The 26,823-nt window shown below is 51.1% G+C and overlaps 1 protein-coding gene across 1 annotated transcript; it reads left to right on the top strand.

Annotated features, from left to right (window-relative positions):
• The first annotated feature begins 269 nt into the window (after positions 1–269).
• On the top strand, positions 270–4,761 carry LOC144103272 (uncharacterized). The gene is made up of 2 exons (XM_077636036.1): positions 270–1,466; positions 4,717–4,761. Exons 1-2 carry the CDS (start codon positions 270–272, stop codon positions 4,759–4,761), a joined length of 1,242 nt encoding a protein of 413 aa, XP_077492162.1.
• The last annotated feature ends 22,062 nt before the right edge of the window (positions 4,762–26,823 follow it).

The following is a 26,823-nucleotide window of genomic DNA, read 5'->3' as shown; positions in this document are numbered from 1 at the left end:
GCGCTGCGAGCGCGCGACGTGAGCAGACGTGTGTCTCTTCGGCTCCGCCGATTTTCGGCTGGGGCCACGTCCCAAATCATTCTACCCCGGAAAAACTGGCGTCAAACGAGCCGGAAAACGAAGCGGAACACCTGAACTCCGAATTCGTCCAGGTAGGCCAATTTTCTCTAAATTTACGGCCGTTTTTCGACCGACCACGTCGGCGCCGTCGTTAAGCCTAACGGCGTCGCCAACGCCTGGCCTGGTGGAATTAGCCCTCCGAGGACAAGATGGCGACTTCCGCGCAAGAAGTTCGCGGCTACGACCCTGAGGCGATGTTGTGGACCTCAGTGCCCACCACCGGAGATTCAAATTCGACGGTCACTCCCAAAATTCGGAGTCAAGCTTTGCTTCAAGCGGCTGCACGCCGCTCCCAAGACAAGGCCCGGATGGCGGCGTTCGGCGCCGCCCCGGCCGCCGGTTCGTCGGTCGGAAACGTGAACGCTCCCGCGACGCGCGCCACGGGAAGCAAGGACAAGGCGTTCTCGAAGTGGAAGACGCGTCCAATGCCCAAACCGAAACCTGAAGACTACGTCATAGTTATAAAGCCCAGAGAAAGCGTTTCTCTTCACGAGGCGTTCACAGAAACCGGCTACGGCACTGCCATTTCAGCGTACCTCGGGTTGAAATGGGCCCGCGCCATCTCCGTTCTACCCTCACGAGAGCAAAACCTCATCATTGTGCATACCCCGGACATCGAGGCGGCCGACCAGCTTATCGGGGACTTCGCAGTAAATTCCGACAATGGGTCGATCCCGCTTCGGGGTTACCTAAGACAAGACGGCGGCAACATGTGCCACGACGTGATCGTGGTCCGTAACTCGGACACCACGGAAACTCTTAAAGACCGAGTGTGCTGGCGCGCCGGCACCATCCTGGAAATCCGGAAGTTCGGGACATCCAACAAAGCACGCATCACTTTCGCGGGTAAGGAGAAGCCCCGTTACGTACATTATGACAACATGGTCGTCTCTGTGAGAAACTACTACAAAACTATCCCGGCGTGCGGCCAGTGTGGGGTCGTCGGGCATCGCGCTGATGCGTGTCCAAACCTGCGATCGAACACCTGTGGACTCTGCGGATTCCATGCTCCGCTAGTGGAGGGGGTGCGGGCTCCTCACAACTGTGTTCCCCGGTGTTCTCTGTGCGGTGGCTCCCATGCCACCAACTCTCGTGACTGTGCAGCAAAATTCCGCACACCCAAGACGAAAAAGAAAAACACGGCGTCCAAGAAGAAAAGCCGCTATCTTGGGCCTCCCGGCGATCAGCATGGCCAGGAAATCTCCAACACCGAGAACCCACCTACCGGAGGTGCTGCAAAACAACCATCCAAGGTGTGGCCACCACACGGCGGACTGGCGATACAGTCGACAGAAACACGCGGTGATACCAGGGCCTGGGTCAACGCAGTCAAAAATGGCCACCAGGTGAGCGGTTCGGGTGGGGCTGCTTCTCTCTCCCCCTTTCCACTCCCTTTCCAAGGGCGCATAGCGCCGAGCAAGATCAAATAGCAGCACTCAGGGCCCAAAATGAGATGCTGCTAAAGAAAATTAACCAATTGGAATCTAAAATCAACCAGTCTTCTTCTCCCCCCTCGCCTCCCGCGGCTGAGGTAATGGAGAGTGAGCTCGTGGTACCGAAGGCGGTAACAAGTTTGGAGGCCGCATTCGAGGCCCGCCTCGGGGCCACAGAGGCCCGATTCGCCGCTATAGAAAATCAAATTTCAATGATGGTAAACGCCATCTCCAATTCCAAGAGACAATCCCCGCGATGATTGCCCAAGAAATTGCGAATTCCTTGCGCTCCTCGCGCAGGCCCGGCGATCCCTTACCCGGCCGCCCTCACAAAACTTCTAGACGCACCCCCGAGGTAGCCGACGACGACAACTGCTCACTCTCTGGTATGGAGGATACCCCCCTTCCTGCGAGTGTTGGCTCCGGAGCAGTGTCAGTACAACCCCTCCTCAATCTAAATGACCATGGCGAGCAGCCCTAAGATCATTCCGAAAGCCGGCAAAGCCATAAACACAGACAACCTCCGCCCCATCTCCCTCACGTCTTGCGCGGGAAAGCTGATGGAGACCATGGTGCGGGATAGGCTGTATGGGTTTCTGGAAAATGAACATACATTCGCAGACACCATGTTCGGTTTCCGCCCGCAGAGGTCCGCTCAAGATGTTCTGCTTCAACTCGACCGAGAAATTCTCAACCCTGTCGAATATCCCTTCAACGATAAGGCAGTACTCGCCCTTGACTTGAAGGGGGCTTTCGACAATGTCACACACGAAATCATCCTGCAACATCTCTCCCAAACGAACTGTGGACATAACACGTTTCAGTACATCAAGCAATTTCTCTCGGATCGACGAAGTTTCATCCGAACACAAGACGAAGAACACGGCCCATATAAACTGGGAACGAAAGGAACCCCACAGGGTGCGGTCCTCTCGCCATTACTTTTCAATCTGGCCATGATGAAACTCCCGGCTTAGCTGGCGAAGGTCGAAGGCATCCAGCACGCGCTGTACGCCGACGACATAACCATCTGGCCCAAACACGGATCGGCTGGAGACATTGAGGCCAACCTGCAGCAAGCGGCGGAGATCGTGGACGCTTACGCCCGCCGCTGCGGCCTTCAGTGCTCACCGTCCAAATCCGAATTTGTGCACATTCGCCCGTCGCTTCAGTGCGCCACCAAAATGTAACTATCTCTGGCCAGCGGCCCGATACCCGAACACGATGAGATTAGAGTACTTGGTCTCCTTATCCACAAACTGCGCAAGGTGGGGGACCAGGTGGGCCGGATGATCCGCCGGGTTTCCAACAAACGCGGGGGGTTGCGGTGCAGATCGCTTTGCGGCTGGCGCATGCATTCGTGACCAGTCGAGTCCTCTACTCGACTCCTTACCTCCACCTGCGCAAGTTTGATGAGAACGCCCTCGAAGTGATTCTCAGAAAGATGTACAAGCGTGCCCTCGATCTCCCGATCACCACATCCAACCAGCGTCTCATGGGCCTGGGGATGGTTAACACATTCGCGGAGCTCCGGGAGGCGCACTTGACAAATCAACACACAAGGCTTTCAAAAACGCCGTCGGGTCGCCGCCTATTACCCCGACTACACATCCACCACCCAACACTTACGGAAGAGCGCGTACGCATTCCTGAAATCTGGAGATACGCCCTGCACGTACGCCCTCTTCCGGCCAACATGACTCGTGACGACCACAGTGGCAGGCGCCTTGCGCGGGCGGAGGTACTGGCCCGTCACTATGGGAACAAACATGGCATCTTCTACGTGGACGCCTCAGGCCCTCACCATGGGGGGTGGTACACGGCCGCAGTCGTCCACCAAAAAATCGTGGTGAATGGCCTAACGTTCCGAGCTCAAGACATAACACATGCGGAAGAAGTTGCCATCGCGTTAGCCGCCGCAGACCAGGAGTCGCGAGTGATCGTCACCGACTCGAGAGGGGCCTGCAGAAATATTAAACATGGGTACATTCCTCTCTTTGCGCATCGCATCCTTCAAAACAGTAACTACCTCGGGGCCCCCGCGTCTCGAACGATTGTATGGGCCCCAGCTCATATGGGCCTCGAAGGCAATGAAACGGCAGACGCCGCCGCCCGCGCGCTCACTCTCCGGGCAACGCCTTCAGACCCTTTGGATACGGATCCCGAACCCAATCATTCATTCATTTCATTTCATTTCATTCATTTTTATTTGTTCTTCACAACATGACGTACACATTGTGAAAGGGGCCAAGAAGAAAAGCCGTTCCTTTACGGCTTGAAAAAAAAATCTTGGTCCCCTCACTTTTCGAGAAATTACTGAATTATTCCAATTCGGCCATGCAATTAATCACAAGCCTTGTAAGGGCCTCACAAAGGTGGAGGAACGCACACTCCTCCGCCTTTACACCAAAACGCTGCTGTGCCCGGCAGTTTTAAAACACTTTGATCCTGCCTGTACAGGAGAATGCCCACACTGTGCGGAGAAGTCTTCGGACATCTTTCACATGGTGTGGGCATGCCAGTCAACCCCGAACCTCGCCCCCAAACCCAACCCCACCCGGGAGGACTGGGAGGCAGCCCTGCTCGGCTGCTCGGACCTAGCAAGCCAGAAGGCCCTGGTCCACCGAGCCCGAGTCGCGGCGGTCGCCAATGGGCTCCTGTAATGAGGAGCCCACCTAGAGATTGCGAGAGGTTGCTCCGGCTACCTCAAGCTTCCTCCCTGAAATAAAGTTTTTCACACACACACTACTGTTTAATCGCTGAAGCTTGATCTCTGGTCACTTTAGCAGCATATTTTTGAGCGTAGAATCTGCGTGCTATTTAAAGCAATGTAAGGCTTTCAATCCATGGTGGTTAATCCCAAGTGGCCATACTACAGACCAAAAGCTACGTGCAGCCGCCGTGGTGGCTGAGTGGTTATGGCGCTCGGTTGTTGGCCAGAAAGACGCGGGTTCGATCCCGGCCGCGGCGGTCGAATTTCGATGGAGGCGATATTCTAGAGGCCCGTGTACTGTGCGATTTCAGTGCACGTTAAAGAGCCACAGGTGGTCGAAATTTCCGGAGCCCTTTACTACGGCGTCTCTCATAAACCGAGTCGCTTTGGGACGTTAAACCCCCTTAAGACCAAACCCAAAAGCTACGTGTATGTGGCCCTCATCTGCAGAGCTGTATCGCCTGTGCCGGCGAACAGAGGGCGCTGGGCCAGTGAGCGCAGTTTGCAAGATGGTAAAGGGCTCAAATACTTCTCACCACACCGGCCGTAGAGAGATTACTTGCTCAAAAACATGCAGAACACACGTGGAAAATTGTGGCGTAAAAGCGGCCTGCAATAGAGGTATGCTAATAAAGCTGGTAGCGATTGCTGTCTCATTCAACCTGAAATAATGCTACCGTGGGAGTGAAAAGCACGACGTCCTTGTGGCTCAGTTCTCAAGAAAGCCGTGCCTAACGGAAATGCGTGTGCTAACAGGTCAGCATATACCGTACAGCGCGTATCTCGACAAACGCACGCTGCGCCAACCAGTGCTGACACGCTGTTATGGCCTCGTGTCCGTGGTTCCTCCGTTTTTTCTCACACCTGTACGCCTGTACACGCGGCATGCATGCCTAGAAACGCCTGAGCGCGCTCTACAGAGTTGGGCTCCAGCATACTCCTTACTCGTCTAGAATTGGTTTATGGTTTATGGGGGTTTAACGTCCCAAAGCGACTCAAGCTCTGATTGACGCCGTAGTGAAGGGCTCCGGAAATTTCGGCCACCCGGGATTCTTTAACATGCACTGACATCGCACAGCACACGGGCTTCTAGAAATTCACCTCCATAGAAATTCGACTGCCGCGGCCGGGATCGAACCCGCGTCTTTCGGGTCGGCAGCCGAGCGCCATAACCACTCAGCCACCGCGGCGTCCACTCGTCTAGAATTGCTCGCGCACTAACTACTGATGAAAATATCAGGTCTTCCCTCTGTTGTTCCTAGAAAGTGTGTCTTCATCTCGGTTATGCCGGATTTACAACTAACGCAGTTTTTCACTGCTTTTTATTTTGCAGATTCCAGTACATCACCGTCTTGTTCGGTAGTATCTGCGTAGGGGTTCGTGTTTTTCCGGGGAACCTTTGTCAAAGCACACTTGCATGGCGTGTCAGGTCCTTGAAGCTACATAAGCCCCTCCCACAGTGCGTCCTGTGCAGAGGGTGCCGGCGGCCAGACATCACACTCGCGTTCCTCTTGGCTTCGGTGTGCTGCGGGAATCTCTTGAAGTGCTGCATACGCGCTGGCGTGGGGTCTCTGGCCCGCGTGCTTCAACAGGTGTTTCTCCAGGATGCGCTTCTGGGCAAGGCCTTTTCCGCAATGGGGACACACGAACAACTTCGACGTGAGGCCAGAATTGTGCTGCTCTGCGTGGTGACGCCGCAGGCTGAAAGCTGTGGTGAAGCCCTGTCCGCAGTCGGAGCACTCGTGGGGCTTCTCACGCGAATGGACCAGCTGGTGTTGGGTGCGATGGTGCCGCATTAAGAAGCCCTTTCCGCACACCTGGCACACGAAGGGCCGCTCGCCCTTGTGGGTACGCTCATGGTTTGTGACATTCCCTCTGGGTGAGAAAGGAGGAAAGAAGAGTTACTTATGGCACAATGGGCTTGGCAGCGTCACTTCAGGCTCAGAGAAGGAAGAGTAAAGAAACCATTGCAAAACAAAAACACCCCATGCGGACGTTAATGCTACCTATAGCAGACTTCACATGACTGCGACAAGAGCGTGTTACAAGAAGCCGCAGCAGCCACTGCGATGAGCTAGCTCTTAGAAGGTTTGATTAGCATTCAAAACACCTTTCAATGCGAGAGCATTTCTTAGCTCACGAGTGGTGTCTCCGAAGCTGTGGACGAGTGCTGTGGACGGAAGGTGTGGACAGAATCTGAGGATAGAGCGTGCCGGCGCGAAATTATTAAAACAATGGTAATTCCGGAGACCTCCACTACGGTTTTACCCGCAGCGGTAGCTCAGTGATTAGGGCGCTTAGCTACTGATCCGGAGTACCCGGGTTTTGCATCCGACCGCGGTGGCCGCGTTCTGATGGAGGTGAAATGCAAAGGCGCCCGTGTGCTGTGCAATGTCAGTGCGCGTCAAACATGAAAATGAAACCTGATTTTGTGGGAAAGGAATTGGCGCAGTATCTGTCTCATATATCGTTGGACACCTGAACCGCGCCGTAAGGGAAGGGATAAAGGGGGGAGTGAAAGAAGAAAGGAAGAGGGGCCATATTGGAGGGGTCCGGAATAATTTAGACCACCAGAGGATCTCTAACGTGCACTGACGTCGCACAGCACACGGGCGCACTTTGCATTTCGCCTTCACCGAAACGCGGTTGCCGCGGTCGGGTTCGAATCCGGGTACTCCGGATCAGTAGCCGAGCGCTCTAACCATTGCGCCACCGCGGGTTCGCATTCGATTCCACAGTTTCTTAAGTCTCATTTGGTTTGGTTTCTACGTTTTAACGTCCCACAGGAACTCAGACTATCAGAGATGTCGTAGAGAATGGCTCAGGAAATTTCGACCACCTGGGTTTCTTTAACGTGCACTGCCATCGACCAGTACAACAGGCCTCTAGTATTTCGCCTTCATCGAAACTCTAACCAGTGAAGCAACGTTCGATAAACATGAGCTATGTAGAAACCAAGAAGGAAACAATTGGTTCAACGTTCAAATTTGCATAAAAAGGCGAATCTAGTGAATTCACAGATACCTCAGAAACGTACCTTCGAGACACGTAGCGAGGTGTAAACCAGCATCAGAATTATTAAATCGTTTTTTTTTTTGAAAAAGCACATGAAGCAGTATCTGTCTCAAATATCTCTGTGCACACCTGAACCCCACTCTATGAGAATGTATAAAGGAGTCAGTGAAAGAAGAAAAGAGGAAGGCGCCGGAGTGGAAGTCTCCGGAAATTTTCGACCACCTGGGGTGTTTAACTTGCACTGACATCGCACAGCACATGGGCGCCTTTCGCGCTACGCCTCAGTCGAAACAAGGGTGCCGCGGCCAGGTTCGAACTCGGGTATTTCGGCTCAGTAGACGAGCCCCTGAACCACTGAGCCACCGTGACGTGTTTTCCTAAAAAGGAACGTTTCATTTTTTCAATAGGCCGAAACCGAACACGGCGGCCGCGTTTTCATGGAGGCGAAACGCAAAGGCGCCCTTGTGCTGTGCGATGTCCGTGCGCGTTAAAGGTCCCCAGGAGGGCGAAGTTATTCCGGAGCCTCCACTACTGCACCTCTCTCTTCCTTTCTTCATTCACTCCCTCCTTTATCCCTTCCCTTACGGCGCGGTTCTGGTGTGCAACGATATACGAGACAGATACTGCGCCATTTCCTTTCCCCAAATCCCAATTTCACTTCATTTGCGCCGCATTCATTGGATGCGTTTGCGTTGACTACGTTGCAGACTCCGTTGATTTTTAGGAAAGGAAAGGCGCATAACTGACTACCTGGGTCAGTGGGCAGCTTAATCGCGGTATCAGGTACGTGGCGGTGGTGGCCACTTGAAGAAACCGTGCTCTCGCACAATACTGCCACGAATCTTTGCAGTATTTTTTCATTCTTCAAGGCTGCAGCCACGCCGCTTTATCGCTTTGTTTGCGACGCAAGGCGCGACTAGATTCATCTAGATTGTTCGCAGCCAGGCAGAGCTGATTCTCCGTTGTTCCAGAATATTCTAGTAACTTTGCACGCTTCATTTAGAAAGTTAGCTGTAAATTGAGCACGGCTGACAGCGGCGGGCATTCTGTTCGACGACCGCCGAGCACGCTTGTCGCTTCGCCGCCGCCGAGTGATTCAGTCCATTGTGGGCGCAAGTCAGCCCAATAAACAGCTTTCTTTTAGAAGACCTTCTGTCCGTCTTCATCGCTGCTTCGACTGCCGTCACCACTACGTGACAATATTTTCTGCTTAGCAATGCTAGAGGCCACCAGCAGTTTTTGAAGCGAATGCTTTACTGGGGCTAGCTGCGGCAGTTTAACCTTCAGCTGACCAACAGCGCAACCATGTTTATACCCTCCTTACGGCGAGGTTCGCGTGTCCACCCATATATGTAAGAAGATACTGCGCCATTTTCTTTCCCCAAAACCAATTTTAATAACCAATCTTCACTCACCGCGGTGGCTCAGTGGTTAGGGCGCTCGGCTACTAATCCGGAGTTCCCGGATTAGAACCCGACCGCGGTGGCTGCGTTTTTATGTAGGCAAAACGGTTTGGTTTAGTTTGGTTTATGGGGGTTGAACGTCTCGAAGCGACTCAGGCTATGAGAAACGCCGTAGTGAAGGGCTCCGGAAATTTCGACCACCTGGGGTTCTTTAACGTGCACTAACATCGCACAGAACACGGGCCTCTAGAATTTCGCCTCCATTGAAATTCGACCGCCGCGGCCGGGATCGAACCCGCATCTTTCGGGCCAGCAGCTGAGCGCCATAACCACTCAGCCACCGCGGAGGCTTATGGAGACAAAACGCCCCCGTGTGCTGTGCCCGTGTGCTGTGCGCCCGTGTGCTGTGCGATGTCAGTGCACGTTAAAGATCCCCAGGTGGTCGAAATTATTCCGGAGCCCTCCACTATGGCACCTCTTTCTTCCTTTCTTCTTTCACTCCCTCCTTTATCTCTTCCCTTACGGCGTGGTTCAGGTGCCCAACGATATATGAGACAGATACCGCGCCATTTCCTTTCCCCAAAAAACCAATTATTATTATTAATAACCAATCTTCAATTTTCTTCACAGCCCCCCGGTACAGTGGACACCTTCAGCCTAACCACGTTTATACCTCCCTTACGGTGTGGTTCGAGTGTTCACAGATATATTTTTTCTTGACATTGTATGCGACAAAAACTGAGAAAAGAATAAGCCACACACATTGTACTCATCATACAGTATATGTGTTGTGGTTAGGAACAGGTAAAGCAGGCCGCGTGCGCATGCTTTAATGCGATAGCGTTAAGGAGCTCGTGCAGCACAAAAGGCGGTGTCAACGTTGTGGGCCATTGTTGCGTTGGGTTGTGTTGTGTTGGGTTTTATGGCAGATATTTGGGGGAAGACGACGAAGTTGTTCCGTATCAGAACACTGCCTTCACGTCTCTGCAGTTTTGTTTTGGTACTTTGCGCTATGGCGATGGAAGTGGAGGCTGCTGGGCCTCTATTGAAACCCGGTGGGTCGGCAGCAGTCGCCCAGGGGAAGCGCCTGCACCGCCAGAGTGACTCGAGCAGCCAGGGCACTGTTGTGTACTCGTCCTCGGCCGTCGACGGTTTCATACCGGTTGTTGGCAAGAAGGCCAAGCGCAGACTGCGTAGACAAGCCGAATCGTCCTCATCGAGCACGTCAACACTGTCCTCATCAAGCACGCCAACGATCATCACGGCGCGAAGTTCCTCGGCGCGTACAGCCTTGTTTGTGCCGTTGAACCCAACGGACAACTTGAACCTCCTGAACAGGCAAGCCATCTCTATTTATCTGGAGAGCCTCGTACCGGGAGGCATTAAAGATTTCAGAATAAACCCGTTCAAAAACTTCATTACCATTGATGTGGTGGAGCGAAGTGCACTAGAGAGTTTAACCGCAATCACCAAACTCGGCAAAATCAGTGTAAGCCCCCTTATTCTCCAGGACAGCGGCACTACGGCTGGCGTAATCTACAACGTCGATATCGCCATCAGTGACGCAGATTTACCCATGTTGATCAAGCCGGCAACCAACGGCATTTCCATCATTCAAGTTCAGCGGTTAGGAAGATCTACATGCATCAAGCAGACCTTCAAGGGTGACTGCATACGGTCGTGCGTGAAGGTTGGACACTTTCGTCATCCAGTTCAACCGTTTGTGCCTAAGTCCCTTCAATGCAGGAAGTGCATGAGGATCGGCCACGTGAGCGGCGTCTGCATCAACTCCATCGTGTGCCCGCGACGCTCCGAGTCACAAAGCGGTGACGTTTGCCGCGCGACTACCTTGAAGTGCGCCAACTGCCACGGCCCTCATGACTCTTCCTCGAAAGACTGCCCCTGTCTAAAGCCCGAGCGGGCGGTACTGAAGCAAATGGTGTGAGACCATTCTACGCACAAAGAAGCCGCCGCAAAGGTGCGACGACGTCATTCGCCCCGCCGAAGGTCGTCAAAGAAAGCAGGCACATTTGAGAAGAATGCCCCAAACGAAACTGCAGCTTGTCCGCCGCCAGCAAAAACCGTACCAAATCAAGGGAGCCTGGCGCTAGGTGAGGCTGGACCTGCTGCCTCAGATTCAACTTGGCCACCATTGCCAAAGCCTTCTACGCCTACTGTGTCAGGGATGTGGGCGCACTCAGGGCAGTATGCAGTGCCTACGACTGATCCAGCCAACAGGCACAATCAAGGCCATGACCCAGATATGCAAGTGATTGGAATGCTAACGTCACTAATGAATACCATGCGTGCTCTGCTTTCCTGCCTACGCATGCCAGCAGCAAATAGCGCACTTCAAGTGCTGGACGCGCTACATCTTGTTCTTGCCGCTCTACAGTAAAAGGTATCATGGCTCCCTCGGACCTGTCTTTTCAAAAGAAAGTCAAGCAAGCTTTCAATTTCCAATGGAATGCTCGTGGACTCCAGTCCCGGATTTCCGATTTACGGCGCTACGTCTACGAGAATCACTTCCCCATTCTTGTGATTTGGGAACCGAAGACCCCGGAAATTTTGCGAATATCCTGTTATGAGGCATTTGCATCACCCACGCGCAACAGATCCAGCAAAGTCATAGTCTACATTCGACGTGAACTTACATATGTGCAACATTCAGTTCCTTCGAACGGAGACAATCAGTACATTTGCCTGACAGTGAAGATCCGAGACCTGACGTTTAAGCTACTGGCGGTGTTCTTGTCGCCATCAAGTCGTTTCGACGCCACAAGGTTGAGTGGTTTGATGGCAGCTACACCTGCTCCGTGGGTCATTATGGGTAACTTCAATTCTCATCACACCATGTGGGGAGGCGTTAGGATGCATGTTAGGGGAAGACAGCTTGTGTCCTTCGCCTCTGACCATGACCTCCAGTGCCTGAATGACGGAATCCCGACCTATATTCGAGGGGTGACTTATAGCAGCTGCTTGGACTTGACTTTCGTTTCACAGTGCCTTACCAACAGCGTCCGGTGGTTTTCGGATGTAGAAACCCATGGCAGCGACCATATCCCAACCTGTCTGATTATTACCGGTCATTCCACATTTTCCCCAGCCGCGTGTAGGCAGCGCATTGACTGGACAGTTTTTAAATTACTTATGGAGGCTGCTTGCACAGAGGGCTTTTCTGCCATCTTGAGCAAAAAATTAAGAGGCCATGGAACACGCCACCTGCCCCTTTAACCCTGTCGCTAACTACACCGATTTTGACTTCGAATTGCAGCGACTGCGGTCACAACGGCGCAGGGCAGAGCGCAGATAAGGACGCACAAAGTCACGGCTAGATCTAAGAGATGCTAGGCGCATACAGAAGAAGATTAAGCGCAGAATTCAGGCACTGCAAACACAACGCTGGAGGTTATTTTGCCAAACACTTGATCCACGGAAGCCTTTGTCACGCGTTTGGAGTGTAACTCGGGGTCTTCGCACGTCCCCTCAACAGCGCTACCCGTTCAAATCCGTAGCGCTCCACCAAAGGCGCAGTGTGGTTGAGGTAGCGGAAGATTTCTGCGCAAGAATAAGAGGCCCTCCGAATCCAGGCGCAATGCTGCACTGCAACAATGTTCCACCCTCACGGAATTCTCGGATGGATGTACTATTCTCCATGGAAGAACTTGATGCTGCGCTGTCTTGTTGTAGAAGGTCATCATCACCAGGGCCCAATGGTGTGTCGTACTACGCACTTGCCAACCTTGGCCAAGAAGCTCGACGAGCTCTTTTGTACACTTATAACAAGTCATGGACTGCTGGCATAGTTCCTCATGATTGGAAGACCAGTCGTCTGGTTGCACTTCTTAAACCGGGGAAATCACCGCTCGACCTTTCATCATACCGTCCAATTGCACTCGCCAGCTGCGTCGGCAAAGTCATGGAAAGAATGCTGCCCACACGCGAAGAATGGTACTTGGAGCGATATCAGATTTGTCCAACCTTCATGTCTGGGTTCCGACGGGGCCACTCTTCTATCGACAACGTGGTTTGCCTTGTAACGTCGGTGCAACACAGCAAAAGGTTGAAAAGATTGACCGTGGCATTGTTTTTGGATATCAAGGGCGCGTACGACAACGTAACGCATCGGGCCATTTTGGACGCAATGGAAGCTGCTGAGATCGGAAGCCACACGTTCAGCTGAATACGCAGCGATTTATCAGAGAGGTCGTTTTTTTTGTCCTGACTGCGGACGGACCAACGTCCTTACACCGAAATTCGCGCTGAGTCCCTCAGGGTGGAGTGCTGAGCTCAGTTTTCTTCAACCTTGCTCTCATCGGCCTGGTCGACATATTGCCACAATCTGCTCAGATCTCTGTATATGCACATGATACCTGTATTTGGGCATCAGGGGTAACCCGTCCTCAAGTTCGTGCAAGACTTCAAAAGGCGGCATCTATATTGACATCTTATCTTCGCTTGCAGGGCCTGAACATTTCGGCCGAAAAGTGTTCACTTGTGGCGTTCACACGCAAAATAATGCCACGTTACACCATTCGTATTAATGGCGAAGCCATTCCCTATGAGAGAAGCCACAGATTCCTTGGTGTTGTCATCGACAGGAACCTCTCGTGGAGTCCACATGTCTACGACATGAGCAAGAGACTAATTGCGATTGTCCACGTCCTCTCTTTCCTCGGAGGAAGGTCCTGGGGCGCATCAGTGTACTCGATGCTACAACTGTACCATACCCTATTTCTGGGCTACATGAAGTAGTCTTCCGATATTCAGTTCGATTAGAAAGACAAATATGAAGACTCTTCAAAGTGTGCAAGCGCAAGCTGTCCGTATCTGCCGTGGACTACCTAAATGTGCAACAGCAGCAACTGTTCTTGTTGCCCGGGAACATCCTGTTACTACATACATTGCTGTTGACACAATGAGAACACATATTTGGCACCTCACACTGGTTCCCTGTCATCACCTTGCAACGCTCCCAATAATTAGGCCGTGTACTGCACTCGCCAAAGTCATTGAAGCCCATCGCGCATATCTTCCATCGGAGTTGATCCCTGCGGCAAGACCGTGCTCACTCTTATGGAGTCTTGGTGAACCTCGGGTTCACCTCTATATTCCTGGCATTACGAAGAAAGCTGGTGTATCACTGCCCGCTCTCAAACAACTGACATTGAATCACCTGCATTCTTACCACAGTCACCGCGTACATGTTTACACAGATGGATCAGTTCACTCGACCAGTTCTGCGGGGTCGGTGGTGATACCGGCCAGATCCATCTTCATTACATTGAAGACGACCTATCCAACATCTTCAACTGCTTGCGGAAATCGCAGCCTTACGGGCTGCGATAGAGTTCATCATTCAAGAACCTCCACATGACTGGACGGTTTTCACCGACTCTAAAGCAGCCCTTCAAGCCCTGCAAGCTGCGCTACGCCGCGGGTCGCAGGAACAACTTGTTACTGAGATCCGTCTACACTACCACGGCACCGTTTCCAAAGGTCATGACATCATTTTTCAATGGCTGCCAGGACACTGTGGTATTAACGGTAATCACCAGGCCGATGCGGCTGCGCGTTCGGCTCGCAACGACGGACTTCCAGTGAAGATCCCAATATCAAGACCTGACGCTGCGTGTGGGCTTCGCCCTTTGGCGCTGGAGCTCACACTTTCAGCGTGGAACACGGGAGAGTTTTGCAACCTCCGCCTCAAGGCACTGGACCCTGGACTGCGCCTTCGTATTCCACGTAACTTATCACGTCGCGAAGCAACATTTTTATGCCGTTTATGAATCGGTGTTGCTTATACCAACCACTATGCTTTCCGGATGGGGATGGCCGACAGTCCTGCCTGTGAAAGCTGTGGTTGTGAGGAGACCATCGCTCATCTTCTCCGTGAGTGTCCTGCATTTGCGAGTGCAAGACATATACTGTGTTGTGCCCTGGACCGCCTCGATTCTAGCCCATTAACAGAGCAAAAGATCATCGGTCTGTGGCCACAGCAGTCTTCTGCCCACAAGGCATACAAGGCACTCTTTGCCTACTTGAGTGCGACTGGATTGAGTGACAAATTGTGACAGCGTTGTGCGTGTGTGTGTGTTATGCCTTTTTCCCCTTCTCTCTTCCTCCGTTTAGTGCCCTAATTCCTCTTCCCCAGTGCAGGGTAGCCAACTAGAACCCCTTTCTGGTTAACATCCCTGCCTTTCCCTCCTCCTCTTTATCTACCTATCTATGGCACATAGGCGGTTAAGACCATCATCGGCCAAACGCAAGGTATAGAAAATTTTCTTGTGCCGGATTTCATGACAGAAATGAAGCGGTAGTGTAAATGACTTAAAATGTTTTTTCACACCATCTAGTTAAGGTAAAGGTGAGAATTTTTCGAAATGGCTAGTGGTAAAAGCTTTAAAAAAGGTCAGGTAACCTCAGCGACCATCCTTTGCAGAGGAAGGATGTCGAGGCCCCCAACCAATGAAATACACACCTCAGCATTCTTGTCAGGAATGAGAAGGTGGCTGAGGTGTATCACATGAAAGTGAGGCATTCACAGTTCATTAGGACAACCAACCTCTCGTAAAAAGTTAAAAACATAAGAAATGTCAACAGTTGTGTTATCACTCAAGAGTAGTGCTGGGTGAAATAGAATTCATTGATTATAAAATTGACTAAAATACATTTCTTAACTTTTCTAGGTTAGAACATGTAAATAAGATATGGTTTAGTGTGAGCTCGTCGCCGCATCTACCACAAACTGGTTTGGCTTCTTTTGTAAGTAAGTAGTTTTGTGTCAAGTGTGTGTTTCCTATGCGAAGGCGACATAAGATTACTTCAGTGAAACGTTTCTTGTGTCTGCATGACTTACATTTCCCCAAGATGGGCTTTATGAAGTGCAGTTGGTTGTTCAGTTCATTATCCCACTCTATGTGCCATTTCTTCTTTACTTTGTGATGTATGAACTTCATGCAGTCTTTAAAAGGTATGTTCACTTTTTTATTGCACCTATTTGAGCTTTTACTGCTGCTGAGTCTGCTATCTCGTTAACCTCTATGCCGACTTGGCTCGGGACCCAGCAGAACCTTATCATATGTCCTTGTGTTGACTTTTTCTGTGCTGTGTATGATGTGGCCTACTAAGGGTTCAACTGCATTTCTTGACTGCAGCGCTGCGAGTAGGCTGAGGGAATCTGCGTATATTGTCACGCGTGAATGCGGTGATCACTGAACACAGGAACCCAGGATCCGACGAACGTCTGCTCCACAGCTCAAGATCGCTTCTTCTTCTTCTTCTCCTCAAGTAATATGGCTGACACCTCCGCTTCCTCTTCTTCGAGACGGCGCGTGCTTCAGGTCAGCGCTAAGCGAAAATGCGGAATGCACTGTGTCACTGGCCCCCGGAAAAAAAAGAGCATCGTCCCGATGCGTAGCCGGTGTGTTGAAAAAAAAAGTTCACCAAGTTCACGTGTTGTGCGGCGGGAAGTCCAGCTCCAGCGCTACCGCTTGTAGTAAGGCTTGAGGCGGACAACGTGTACCACCTCAGGGTGCTGGGAGTGCCGAGTCTTCTGAAAGCCGTCAGGAACGACCTCATAGTTCAGGTCTCCAAGTGGCCTGATGACTTTGTAAGGTCCAAAATACCGGCAGAGGAGCTTTTCGCTAAGTCCGTGTCGGCGAATGGGAAACCAGACCCACACACGGTCTCCTGATGAGTAACGAGCATCACGGCGTTGGAGGTTATAATGTTGGGCATCTCGGCATTGTTGGTCGAGAATCCTCACCCTGGCTAGCTGACGAGCCTCTTCAGCGAGGTGCAGGAAGGTGTGAAGATCCGCATTCGGGTCGATGTCGTCCACATGCGGTAACATGGCGTCTAGCATCGTGGTCACGTCGCGGCGGTAAACGAGACGGAACGGGGGCATGTTTGTCGTTTCCTGAACGGCTGTATTGTATGCAAAGGTGACGTATGGGAGCACTTCGTCCCAAGTTTTGTGCTGAACGTCGACATACATGGAGAGCATGTCACCTAGCGTTTTGCTTAAGCGTTCCGTTAAACCGTTCGTCTGAGGGTGGTAGGATGTCGTCCTTCGGTGATCTGTATGACAGTGGAGTAAAATCTGCTATAGGAGGTCAGCCATGAAAGCTGTACCCCTGTCGGTGATTAGGGTCTCCGGGGCACCGTGACGCAAAACGATCTGATGGATAAAAATTTTGCTACGTCAAGGGCTGTGGCACTTGGCAGAGCTGATGTTTCCGCGTATCGGGTCAGATAGTCAGTTGCCACGATGACCCACTTGTTTCCCGAATGAGAAAGAGGGAATGGGCCCAGCATGTTCATCCCGATCTGCTGGAAAGGCCGCGATGGCGGTGTTATAGGCTTCAAGAATCCAGCAGGTTTTGTTGAGGGCACTTTGCGACGCTGACAGCTTCGGCACGTTCTGACGTAGTGTGCAACGTCCGACTGAAGGCGGGGCCAGTAATACTCCTCTTTGATTCTTGCAAGCGTGCGGGCTGCACCCAAATGTCCAGAAGTCGGTTCATCGTGTGAAGCTTGAAGGATTTCGTCCCTTAGGCTCGTCGGTATAACAATAAGGTATTGCTGATTGTTTGCGGCGAAATTTTTCTTTACAAGGACACCATGGCGAACGCAGAGAGACGCTAGCGAGCGCTTGAAAGCCTTCGGGACAGTCGGGCGGGTCCCGTTAAGAAACTCAGAGGTCCCGAAGTTCTGGGTCGGCGTATTGTTTGTCAGCAAGGCTCGTTGCACTGATCGCATTTAACGTGATGTCGTCGTCGTAGTTGCCGTCCTCCGTTGGGGATTCGTCGGGGGCACGCGAGAGGCAATCGGCATCCGAGTGTTTCCGGCCGGACTTGTACGCCACTGTCATGTCGTATTCTTGGAGGCGCAGACTCCATCTGACAAGGCGGGCTGATGGGTCTTTGAGGGTCGCAAGCCAACACAAGGCATGATGGTCCGTAACTACAGTAAAACGTTTTCCATAAAGGTAGGGTCGAAATTTCGACGTCGCCCACACGATCGCTAGGCACTCTCAGTTGCTGAGTAGTTAGGTTCAGCGCGAGACAAAGAGCGCCTGGCGTAAGCGATAACTCTCGACTGCTGTGGATTTGAACCAGAACGGCACCCAGGCCTACGTTGCTTGCGTCAGTATGAAGCTCCGTATCTGCGTTTTCGTCGAAGTGAGCCAGAACTGGAGGTCCTTGCAGGTGGCGTTGAAGTTTCAAAGGCTTGTGCTTGAGGGGCATCGCACGTGAAAGGCGTGTCTGTCCTTGTCAAACTCGTCAGGGGCTCGGCGATTTGAGCGAAATCTTTCACAAAGCGACGGTAGTAGGCATAATCCTAGAAAGCGGCGGACTTCCTTTTGGTCCTGCGGTGGAGGGAAATTGGCAATAGCTTTGGTTTTGTCCGGGTCCGGCCGAACTCCCTCGCAACTGACGACGTGACCCAAGAACTTTAGCTCAGTGTAAGCAAAGCGGCATTTCTCATTTTTTAACGTTAGCCCAAAAGACTTTATGGCTTGCAGCACACCTTCAAGGCGCCGAAGGCGCTCCTCGAACGTTGGGGCGAACACAACAACGTCATCAAGGTAGACGAGGCATGTCTGCCACTTCAGGTCTGCCAGAACTGTGTCCATCAGCCGTTGGAACGTCGCGGGTGCAGAGCACAAACCAAATGGCATTGCCTTGAACTCATAGAGCCCGTCCGGAGTAATAAATTCGGTCTTTTCTCGGTCCCGTTCATCTGCCTCGATTTGCCAATATCCTGATTTGAGGTCCATGGATGAGAAATATTTTGCATAGCAGAGGCGATCGAGAGCATCGTCGATTTGAGGAAGGGGATAAACATCTTTTTTAGTTACTTTGTTTAGGCGACGATAGTCCACACAAAACCGTAGTGTACCATCTTTTTTCTTCACGAGGACGACATGTGCCGCCCAGGGACTACGAGAGGGCTGAATGACGTCGTCTCCAAGCATCTCCTTAACTTGACGGCTGATTGCGGCGCGTTCCGTGGAAGACACGCGGTAAGGTGACTGTCTGAGAGGGTGCACGGCGTCATCTGTAATTATCCGATGCTTGGCCAAGTGTGTTCTGCCGACGCGGGAAGAAGTCGAGAAGGTATCGCCGTAGCGCTGGAGGAGATTTTCTACTTGGCCTCTCTGCTGCGGCGAAAGTGCGGGGTTAATGTCGTACTGGAAGTCGGGAACACCGGTGTGAACTTCTGTTGACGACACCATGGCAAGACTGGGCGCTCGTCGAATGTCGGCGATACCATGAACGTGGGCCACAGTACTCCCCAGGCTAAGATGTTTGATGCTCACTGCCAAAATTCGTAAGCAGGACTTCGGTTTCTCCGTTTTCGAGGTAAACGACCCCTCTGGCGACGACAAGGCAGCGGTCGAAAAGCATGATTGGTTTGCTTTCGACGACACCTTCAAACTTTCGCAGCGTCTTCGCGCCGACAGAGACCACAACACTCGAATGGGGTGGAATGGTGACGTCATCAAGGATGGAAAGAGCCGCGGGACGTTCGAAAGCACTGTGGATTGCGTTCTCGGTGGAGAACGTCACTGACTTCAATTTAAGGTCAATGACCGCGCCATTTTCTGTCAAAAAATCCATTCCGAGGATTACGTCCCGGGAACACTGGTCGATTACGACGAAGGTGGCCAGGTACGTGTCCTCTTCGATGGTTAATCGTGATGTGCACGTGCCAGCTGGGGTGATCAAATGACCCCCGGCAGTACGAAGCTGTGGGCCCGTCCAAGGTGTGGCCACCTTTTTCAGAGTCGCGGCAAAAGGTCCACTGATTACCGAGTAGTCGGCGCCGGTGTCCACAAGTGCGGTGACGTCGGTACCGTCGATTGAAATGTTCAGATCAGCAGTTGTAGTCGTAGGTGCACGGGAACGTCGTGGAGTTCGCTCACGGCTGCGGTGCGGCACCAGGCGGTTTCGTTGCGGCGAAGAATTGATGCGGCGAGGCGTGTTATCGGTCTGGTGATCGTCGGTTCGTCGTATAAGCGGTCGGTCATGTTTGTGCAGCAGTGGAGGATCTTGGACATGTCGCAGGTGAGCAACCTTGCCCCCAAAGGTTGCCGCTTCTAGTTTTCCCGACGGGGTCTAGGAGACCTTCCACGCGAAATGTCGGCGGAAAAACGTCGCGGAGACGAGAAACGACGTGGAGACGGCGACCGGACATAGCAGTGTGGTGCTTCGGGTGTCGCGGCCAGGTAATCGCTTATTTCTGGAGGCCATTGACCACGCTGCGGTCGGGGCGCATCGACACGATATCCCTGCAGACCCGTACGTCGGTAACGACAGTTGCGCTAGACGTGACCGGGCCCGCCGCAGTGATAGCACAGAAGGCCATAATCGGCGGTACGCCAGACGTCGCTCTTCCGAGGGAGAACCTGAGAAGGGTGAGGTGGGTGTGGTTGGCGGTGAATGTGGCCAGGTGTATCCGGGCGACTTGGAGGCGGCGGTGGACGGCGAACGGCTGCGGCGTGTGTCATCTGGGGTGTTGTGTTCGGGTGAAGAGGGGCTGGCGGCGTGAGCGCCTGTTGGACCTCTTCACGAATAATGTCCGAAATAGAAGAAACTTGCGGCGACTCCAGGGCTGGAAAGACCTTTTGAAGCTCTTCGCGTACGACGGTCCGAATGGTTTCCCGAAGGATGTCGTGGCTAGAAGCATCGACACCGCTGGTAGACATCGGCGACGGCGGACGCTCGTACTGTCTGGATCTCATGTCGAGCATCTTTTTCATCGTAGTGGCTTCGGAAACAAATTCGGTGACTGTTTGGGCGGGCTTCGAGCTAACCCAGCGAAGATCTGCTCCTTGATGCCCCTCGTAAGAAAACGCAGCTTCTTCTCTTCGTACATGTTGGGATCAGCCCGGCGGAAGAGCTTCGCCATGTCCTCGGAGTAAACGAGGACGGTCTCGTTTGGTAGTTGGACGCGTGTCTGGAGGAGCAGCTCGGAACGTTCTTTCCTGAGGACGGTGGTAAAAGCCTGCAAAAACTGAGTCTTGAAGGAGCCCCATGCTGTTATTGTGGCTTCTCGGTTCTCAAACCAAATACGAGCTGCACCCTCCAGTGAAAAAATCACGTGCTGCAGCTTCGAGTCGTCAGCCCACCTGTTGTATTGGGCTATGTGCTCGAACTTCCGGAGCCAGTCCTCAGGGTCCTCACCTGGGAAACCTTGAAAGGTGGGTGGTTCGCGTGGCTGCTGCAGCACGACAGACGGCAAAGGGATGGCATCCGGCATGCTGACGGAGGTGTTTGTGGGCACTGATGGTCGCGCTGAGGTCAGTTTCCTGGCGGTCGGACGAGACTGCAGAGGCCCGAACTCTGGTTGCAGTCCTTGCAGCCGCCGGCTACTTTGATGGGTGGGCGACTCTCAAGGTGTCAAGCGGGCTCGAGTCCCGGCTTCTTGGAGGGGTCCCGAGCATGGGGTGCACTACCCAGCAAAGCTCCACCAAAATGTCACGCGTGAATGCGGTGATCACTGAACACCGGAACGCAGGATCCGACGAACGTCTGTACCACAGCTCAAGATCGCTGACACCTCCGCTTCCTCTTCTTCGAGACGGCGCGTGCTTCAGGTCAGCGCTAAGCGAAAATGCGGAATGCACTGTGTCAATATTATACTGTTTTCGATGTTCTCGTACTATTTTGTCCACAGCCATACACACTGCGTAACATTTGGCAGTAAAAATTGATACATAACTCGGAAATCTTACTATTTTTCCCATTTCTCATGTACTACGGCACTTCCAACGTGCATCGCTGTTTTAGCGCCATATGTGTAAAACTCAATGTAGCTTGAATATTTCTCTTTCAGAGCCAAGTATTGTTGTAGAAGATGTTCTTGTGGTGTTTGTTTTTACGAAACTATGTTAGCGTGAAGTCGCAAGCAGCACGAAGACAGTACCATGGTGGCAATGGATCGTGCCTCGGGGCAATTTTTGGTAGAGCATCTAGTACTCCGAGTTCATGACATGCATCTTCAAAGCGTAGTAACAAAAGTTAGATCGATTGTGGTTCATTATTGAACAGTCTCCTAGATCTGCACTTGGTAACTACGGGGTAACAAAGGAGTTTTGGTAAGGATCTTACTTTTAGTACATGTGCACAGGTAAGTATTGCTCTTCTGTTTGCAAGAGATGGTTCATTTGTTTCTACATATAGACTATTTATGGGGGATGTTTTGTATGCACCAGTTGATATACGAAGACCCAGGTTATGTACGGGATCCAGTATTTTAAGTATGATGGTCTTGCAGACCCATACACAATGCATCCATAGTCCAAAGTAGACCGTACTACGGAGCGGTATATCTGTAACAGGCATAACATTTCGGACTCCAGTGTTTCCTTGAGAGTACTTTCAGTATATTTAGAGATCGAGAAGCTTTGTTTATGTGGGGTAAGAATGCGAGCTTTCGGTCAAAAGTTATGCCTAGGAATTTATGCTCTTCTTTTACTTGTAGAACACTTTCATTCAAGTGCAGGGTGGGATAAATCTGAATGCCTCGTTTCAGTGAGAAAAGGACAGAAACTGTTTTTTGTGGAGAGAACCTAAATCCATTTTGGACTGCCCAAGTTGCTGGTTTGTTGTGTCTGTCTTTCGAATGTTGATAAGCTGGAAGATGTGCATCAAATTTGAAGGTCGTCAACTTATACGGAATGCATGATGGCATTTGGAATTATTCGCGATGTTGAGTTTATTTTTGCAATAAAGAGTGTGGTACTTAGAATAGACCCCTGCGGTACGCCGTTTTCTTGGATGAATTTTTTGAAAGCGTGCAGCCTAGACGTACACGAAAGGAACGGTCAGAAAGAAAGTCTTTTAGACATTTCAGCATCCTACCACGAATACCTAGATCCGCGACGTCACGAAGAATCCCATACCTCCAGGTGGTATCATAATCTTTTTCCAAGTCAGAAAATACTGCTAGACAGTGCTGTTTGTGTATGAATGCTTCACGGACTGCGTTTTCAAGACCGACGAGATCTTCATTTGTACAGCATGCTTTTTTAAAACCACATTGGTGGATATCAAGAAGTTTTCGCGATTCAAGGAAGAACATTAATCTAATATTTAGCACACCTTAAAAACATTTAGCAAGACAACTCGTAAGTGCTATTGACCTGTAACTACCAGCCGAAGTTCGCGGTTTTTCAGATTTTAGGAATGGCACAACCACGGCGTTTTTCCAGGCCTCTGGAATTTTCCAGGACTGCAATATTTTATTGAAGAATTTTAGAACAGCTTCTACAGCATCTTCGGGGACGTGAGCAAGCATTTCGCAATAGATTTTGTCTGGGCCTGGTGCTGTCTTTTTGCCGGCCGAATGTACTGTACGGATTTCTTGTAGTGTAAATAATTTATTTCAATGTTCATTTGTATTGCCACTTGTCGGCAGTCGTTGTTTTTCAGTTGTGTTTTTGTGCTTTAATAATGATTGGGTGTAGTGTGAGGAGCTAGAAACTGTGGCCAAATGTTCCCCTAGTTTGTCGGCCTGTTCGCTAATGCTTGTTTGTGTATCTGGAGCTGTTAGGAAAGGAATTGTGAAAGGAGTAAAGCTGCCATCAAGTTTGCGGACTTGCTCCCACATTTGTTTCGATATAACTGAACTATTTTTGGACGACACATAGTTTTTCCATGAAGTTTTTTCAGCATTGCGACGTATGTACCGTGCTTTTGTTCTCACCTTTTTAAAATTTATGAGGTTGTCATGTGTGGGGTACCTTCGGAAAGTTTCTCAGGCTTTGTTTTGTTTCTTTTTGCTTCTCTGCAATTTTATGTGTACCAGAGCTTATTATTTTGTCCTACAACTCCTGGCGATTGAGGAATGGCTATACGTGCACCCACAATGATACATGTTGTAAAAATTTCATTTAGTTCGACAACGCTAAGATTATCACAAAACATTTTCTCCAGACAGGCCTTTTCTTGAAATAGTGGCCAGTCCGCTAAGTGCAGCTTAAAACAGCGTGGTTTTGTTGGGATTATTGGTGGTGGTGATGCACAGTTAATTACCACTGGAAAGTGATCACTTCCGTACGGGTTATCAAGAATATCCCACTTAAAATCGGTAAAAACGAATGGAGAGCTAAAAGACAAGTCTATGCAACTCATCTTACCTGAGGATGAAGAGCATCATGTGGGTTTGCCTGTATTGAGCAAGCAGACGTTATTGCACAGAATAAAATCTTCTAAAATCCGACCTCAAGTGTCTGTTCACTCCCCCAAAACGAGGAGTGGGCGTTAAAATCGCCGACTACCAGATACGGCTCTGGTAGCTGCCTAAAAAACTCCTCTAGACCTTGTAACGTAACAGTGAAGATGTGGTAGAAGATATATAGAGCATACGGTAATTGTTTTAATTCTTAGGACGACGGTGACTGAAACGGCTTCATAATTCGTCTGGAGCTTTATTTCATGGGTTGCAACGCCGCTCTGAACTACAACAGCAACGCCTCCAGAGAGCTTATTTGCTTGCTCACGGTCACGGCGAAAGACAATACTTTTTAAAAATATTTTCATGAGTTTGACCCAAGTTTGTCTCCTGCAGACACAGTGCTACAAAAGATAGAGAATTCGGGATATCTGTTGCGCCACTATAGTTATTTAGAATTCCACGGCAGTTCCAGTGTGTAAGGAACGCCATGATGATATTTTTTATTGGGAGGGGGGGGGCGGGATTGTATTGAGAGCTTAGGTCCCTCCTTAATGAGGGCCTGTTATGAATGTTTTTGCTTTTTTGCGATCAAGACAGTTCCGCCTCCGCAGCGGCGCAGTGAGCTCTGACTTGTGTCCATCGCCTCACTGGAGGCGTTGGAGTTCTGCGGGGAGCCCACGGGCAGGGAGGTTGTGGGCTTCTCTCGAACAGGGGAAGCCTTGCGGACTGCCGACTTGGTGGCCGGCGGGCCCTTTTTCGGGGGTGGCATAGCATCTTTCGCTCCATCTGCAAAGGGCGCGGATGGCCCTGCCTCAGCCTCACTAGGTGTGAGCTGGGCAGGTGCCGAAGGGCGCTGTAGTGTGCCGCGCCCACGCACAACATCGGCGAAGTTTGTACATGCAGTGAAAGAGATTGTGCACTGAGTTGTTGCGTAACGCTGTCTTGCCTCTTTACATGTTATATTTTCATTGGTCTTTATGGTAATTATTTCCTTTTCTTTTTTTTTCATGCAGGGCACGACCTTGAATAAGCGGCATGGTCGCCTTGGCAGTTTGCGCAACGTGGCGCATCGTCGCAGTCTTCGGATTTATGATCATTGGAGGCACATTTGGCGCAGGTATCGCGGCCACGTCAGCTTTGGGACCCGTGGCCAAATCTCGGACATTTGAAGCAGCGTCGAGGGTTAGGTATATACGGACGGACGGGGATTTTTGCATATCCTACCTCGATTGGCTAGGGCAAGGTGCAGGAGGAGAAGGTCAGAACCAGGTGCTTTGTCGGAATTTTCTTCTCTTTACCGATTTTGATTCTGTGTACTTTAGTCACATTCTGATCTGACAATCCTTCGAGCATTCTTCTTCGGTTAGTTGCAAGAAGTCATTGTCAGAAATGACGCCGCGCACTGTGTTAAGAGTTCTATGTGGAGTCACGGAGACAGGAATATCAACAAAATTTTCGATGCTTGCCAGCTTTGAAATCTGAATGATATCGATCAGCTCGAGCAAAAGGTCACCACTAGCTTGTTTTCTCACTTTATACTTAGGACCAAGGGAATCTGTGAGAACTTTGGATACTAGAAACAGGGATATAAGTCTGGCTGCCTTTTCTTTTTGTCCGCTATGAACGACGTCGTACTTTGGGAAGGTAGTTTTCTTTTCGCTGAAAAACTGAGAGGTGACATCGGTCCGCCCTCTTTTCAGAGGGCGATCATTTGAAACGAGAGAGGTAGCCATAAAAAAGTTTGTTCTTCGGCCATTGTGCCAGCCCCCAACCATGGAGCCCAACAAGGGGACGGGACAGGAACACGTAAGTTCTGCCCACGCCAGCTGTACACCACTGCTATAACCAAACATGGGCAACTCAGGGTAGTTACGCCACACAAAGTTAACCCTTGCCGCCTATGAAATATGTAGGAAAAACGGGAAGAGAGGAGGAGACAGGAGAGTTGTGAGAAAGACGATAGGAAAGTAAAAGATGGAGAGGAGGACAGGAAAAGGCGACCGCCGATTTCCCCCGGTCGGGTCAGGCCGGAGGTGCCATCTACAGGAAGCTGAGACCAAAGTGGTGTGTTGCCTCTGCCGAGGGGCCTTAAAGGTCCAGACGCGCTTAATCGGCTGAACCACCAGAAGCCCCTTTTTCCCCGGACATGGCGATGCCACGCACGGCGAGGCGCGGGTGCTCGGGTCCGTGGTGATGCACCGTTCACCATCATCCCCCTGCAGTGCAGTCCCTGTGGATGCTCGGGAACCCTGTGGTGTCGCCACTCACCAACGCCTGCAAGCTGCAGACGCCCCCCCTGCGGCAATGTGGGCCATTGTTGATGGCGTTGTAACAGTAAACACGAGAATCTGCCAATAAAAAATTACAGGATTGCTCTGCAGTCTGCTTAAGAGCGCAAATGCGAAAGCCTTTCTCTTCCCTCTTCCTCCCTTCATTTTTCTTATAATTTCGGCAAGTCTTTTACTATTCTTTCGTTATTTTTGTTTTGATTGTTTTTAGTTCTGTATCTATTTTCTTGTTTTTATTTTTTATTTCTAATTTTTCATTTCATTACATACATGTTGCTCAAAGGGGCCATTACATGGTCGTTCTTCATATTGTGGTTTTGTGCTTCAGTAACTAACACAAGAGCTTATGATTCAGTTTCCGAAATTTGGGGGGCCTGGACGAGCTGTATATTCCAAAAAAAATGCGATCGAGATTAAGAACGGGGAACTCCTCCCACCGGCAGCGACCGCCATATTAAATGCTGCCGTGACGTCACAATAGGGCCTACACTGAGCTGCGTCGTCTGCTCTCGTTGCTGCAATATGCGCAGTGAAGTCTCATTCCCCCCTGCACTTCCGCGGGCGATCGAAGTAGCAGTCATCCCCCATATATGAGTGACTGGTGCCGCAAAAGCGTTAATAACAGTAACGCAGTCATTCTTCGGTATAGGTAGGGTCCGGTC

The sequence above is a fragment of the Amblyomma americanum genome, chromosome 9, assembly GCF_052857255.1.
Source record: "Amblyomma americanum isolate KBUSLIRL-KWMA chromosome 9, ASM5285725v1, whole genome shotgun sequence".
NCBI classification, from domain to species: domain Eukaryota; kingdom Metazoa; phylum Arthropoda; class Arachnida; order Ixodida; family Ixodidae; genus Amblyomma; species Amblyomma americanum.
Note: the sequence above shows the minus strand (reverse complement) of the source record. Positions and strands in the feature narration are given on the sequence as shown.

What these genes read in the sequence shown, in the direction of transcription:
- LOC144103272 (XM_077636036.1), top strand. Translation starts at nt 270, where the DNA reads ATGGCGACTTCCGCGCAAGAAGTTCGCGGCTACGACCCTGAGGCGATG. An exon ending in CAGTCAAAAATGGCCACCAG is followed by an intron (nt 1,467 to 4,716) that starts GTGAGCGGTTCG and finishes CCTCATCTGCAG; the next exon opens with AGCTGTATCGCCTGTGCCGG.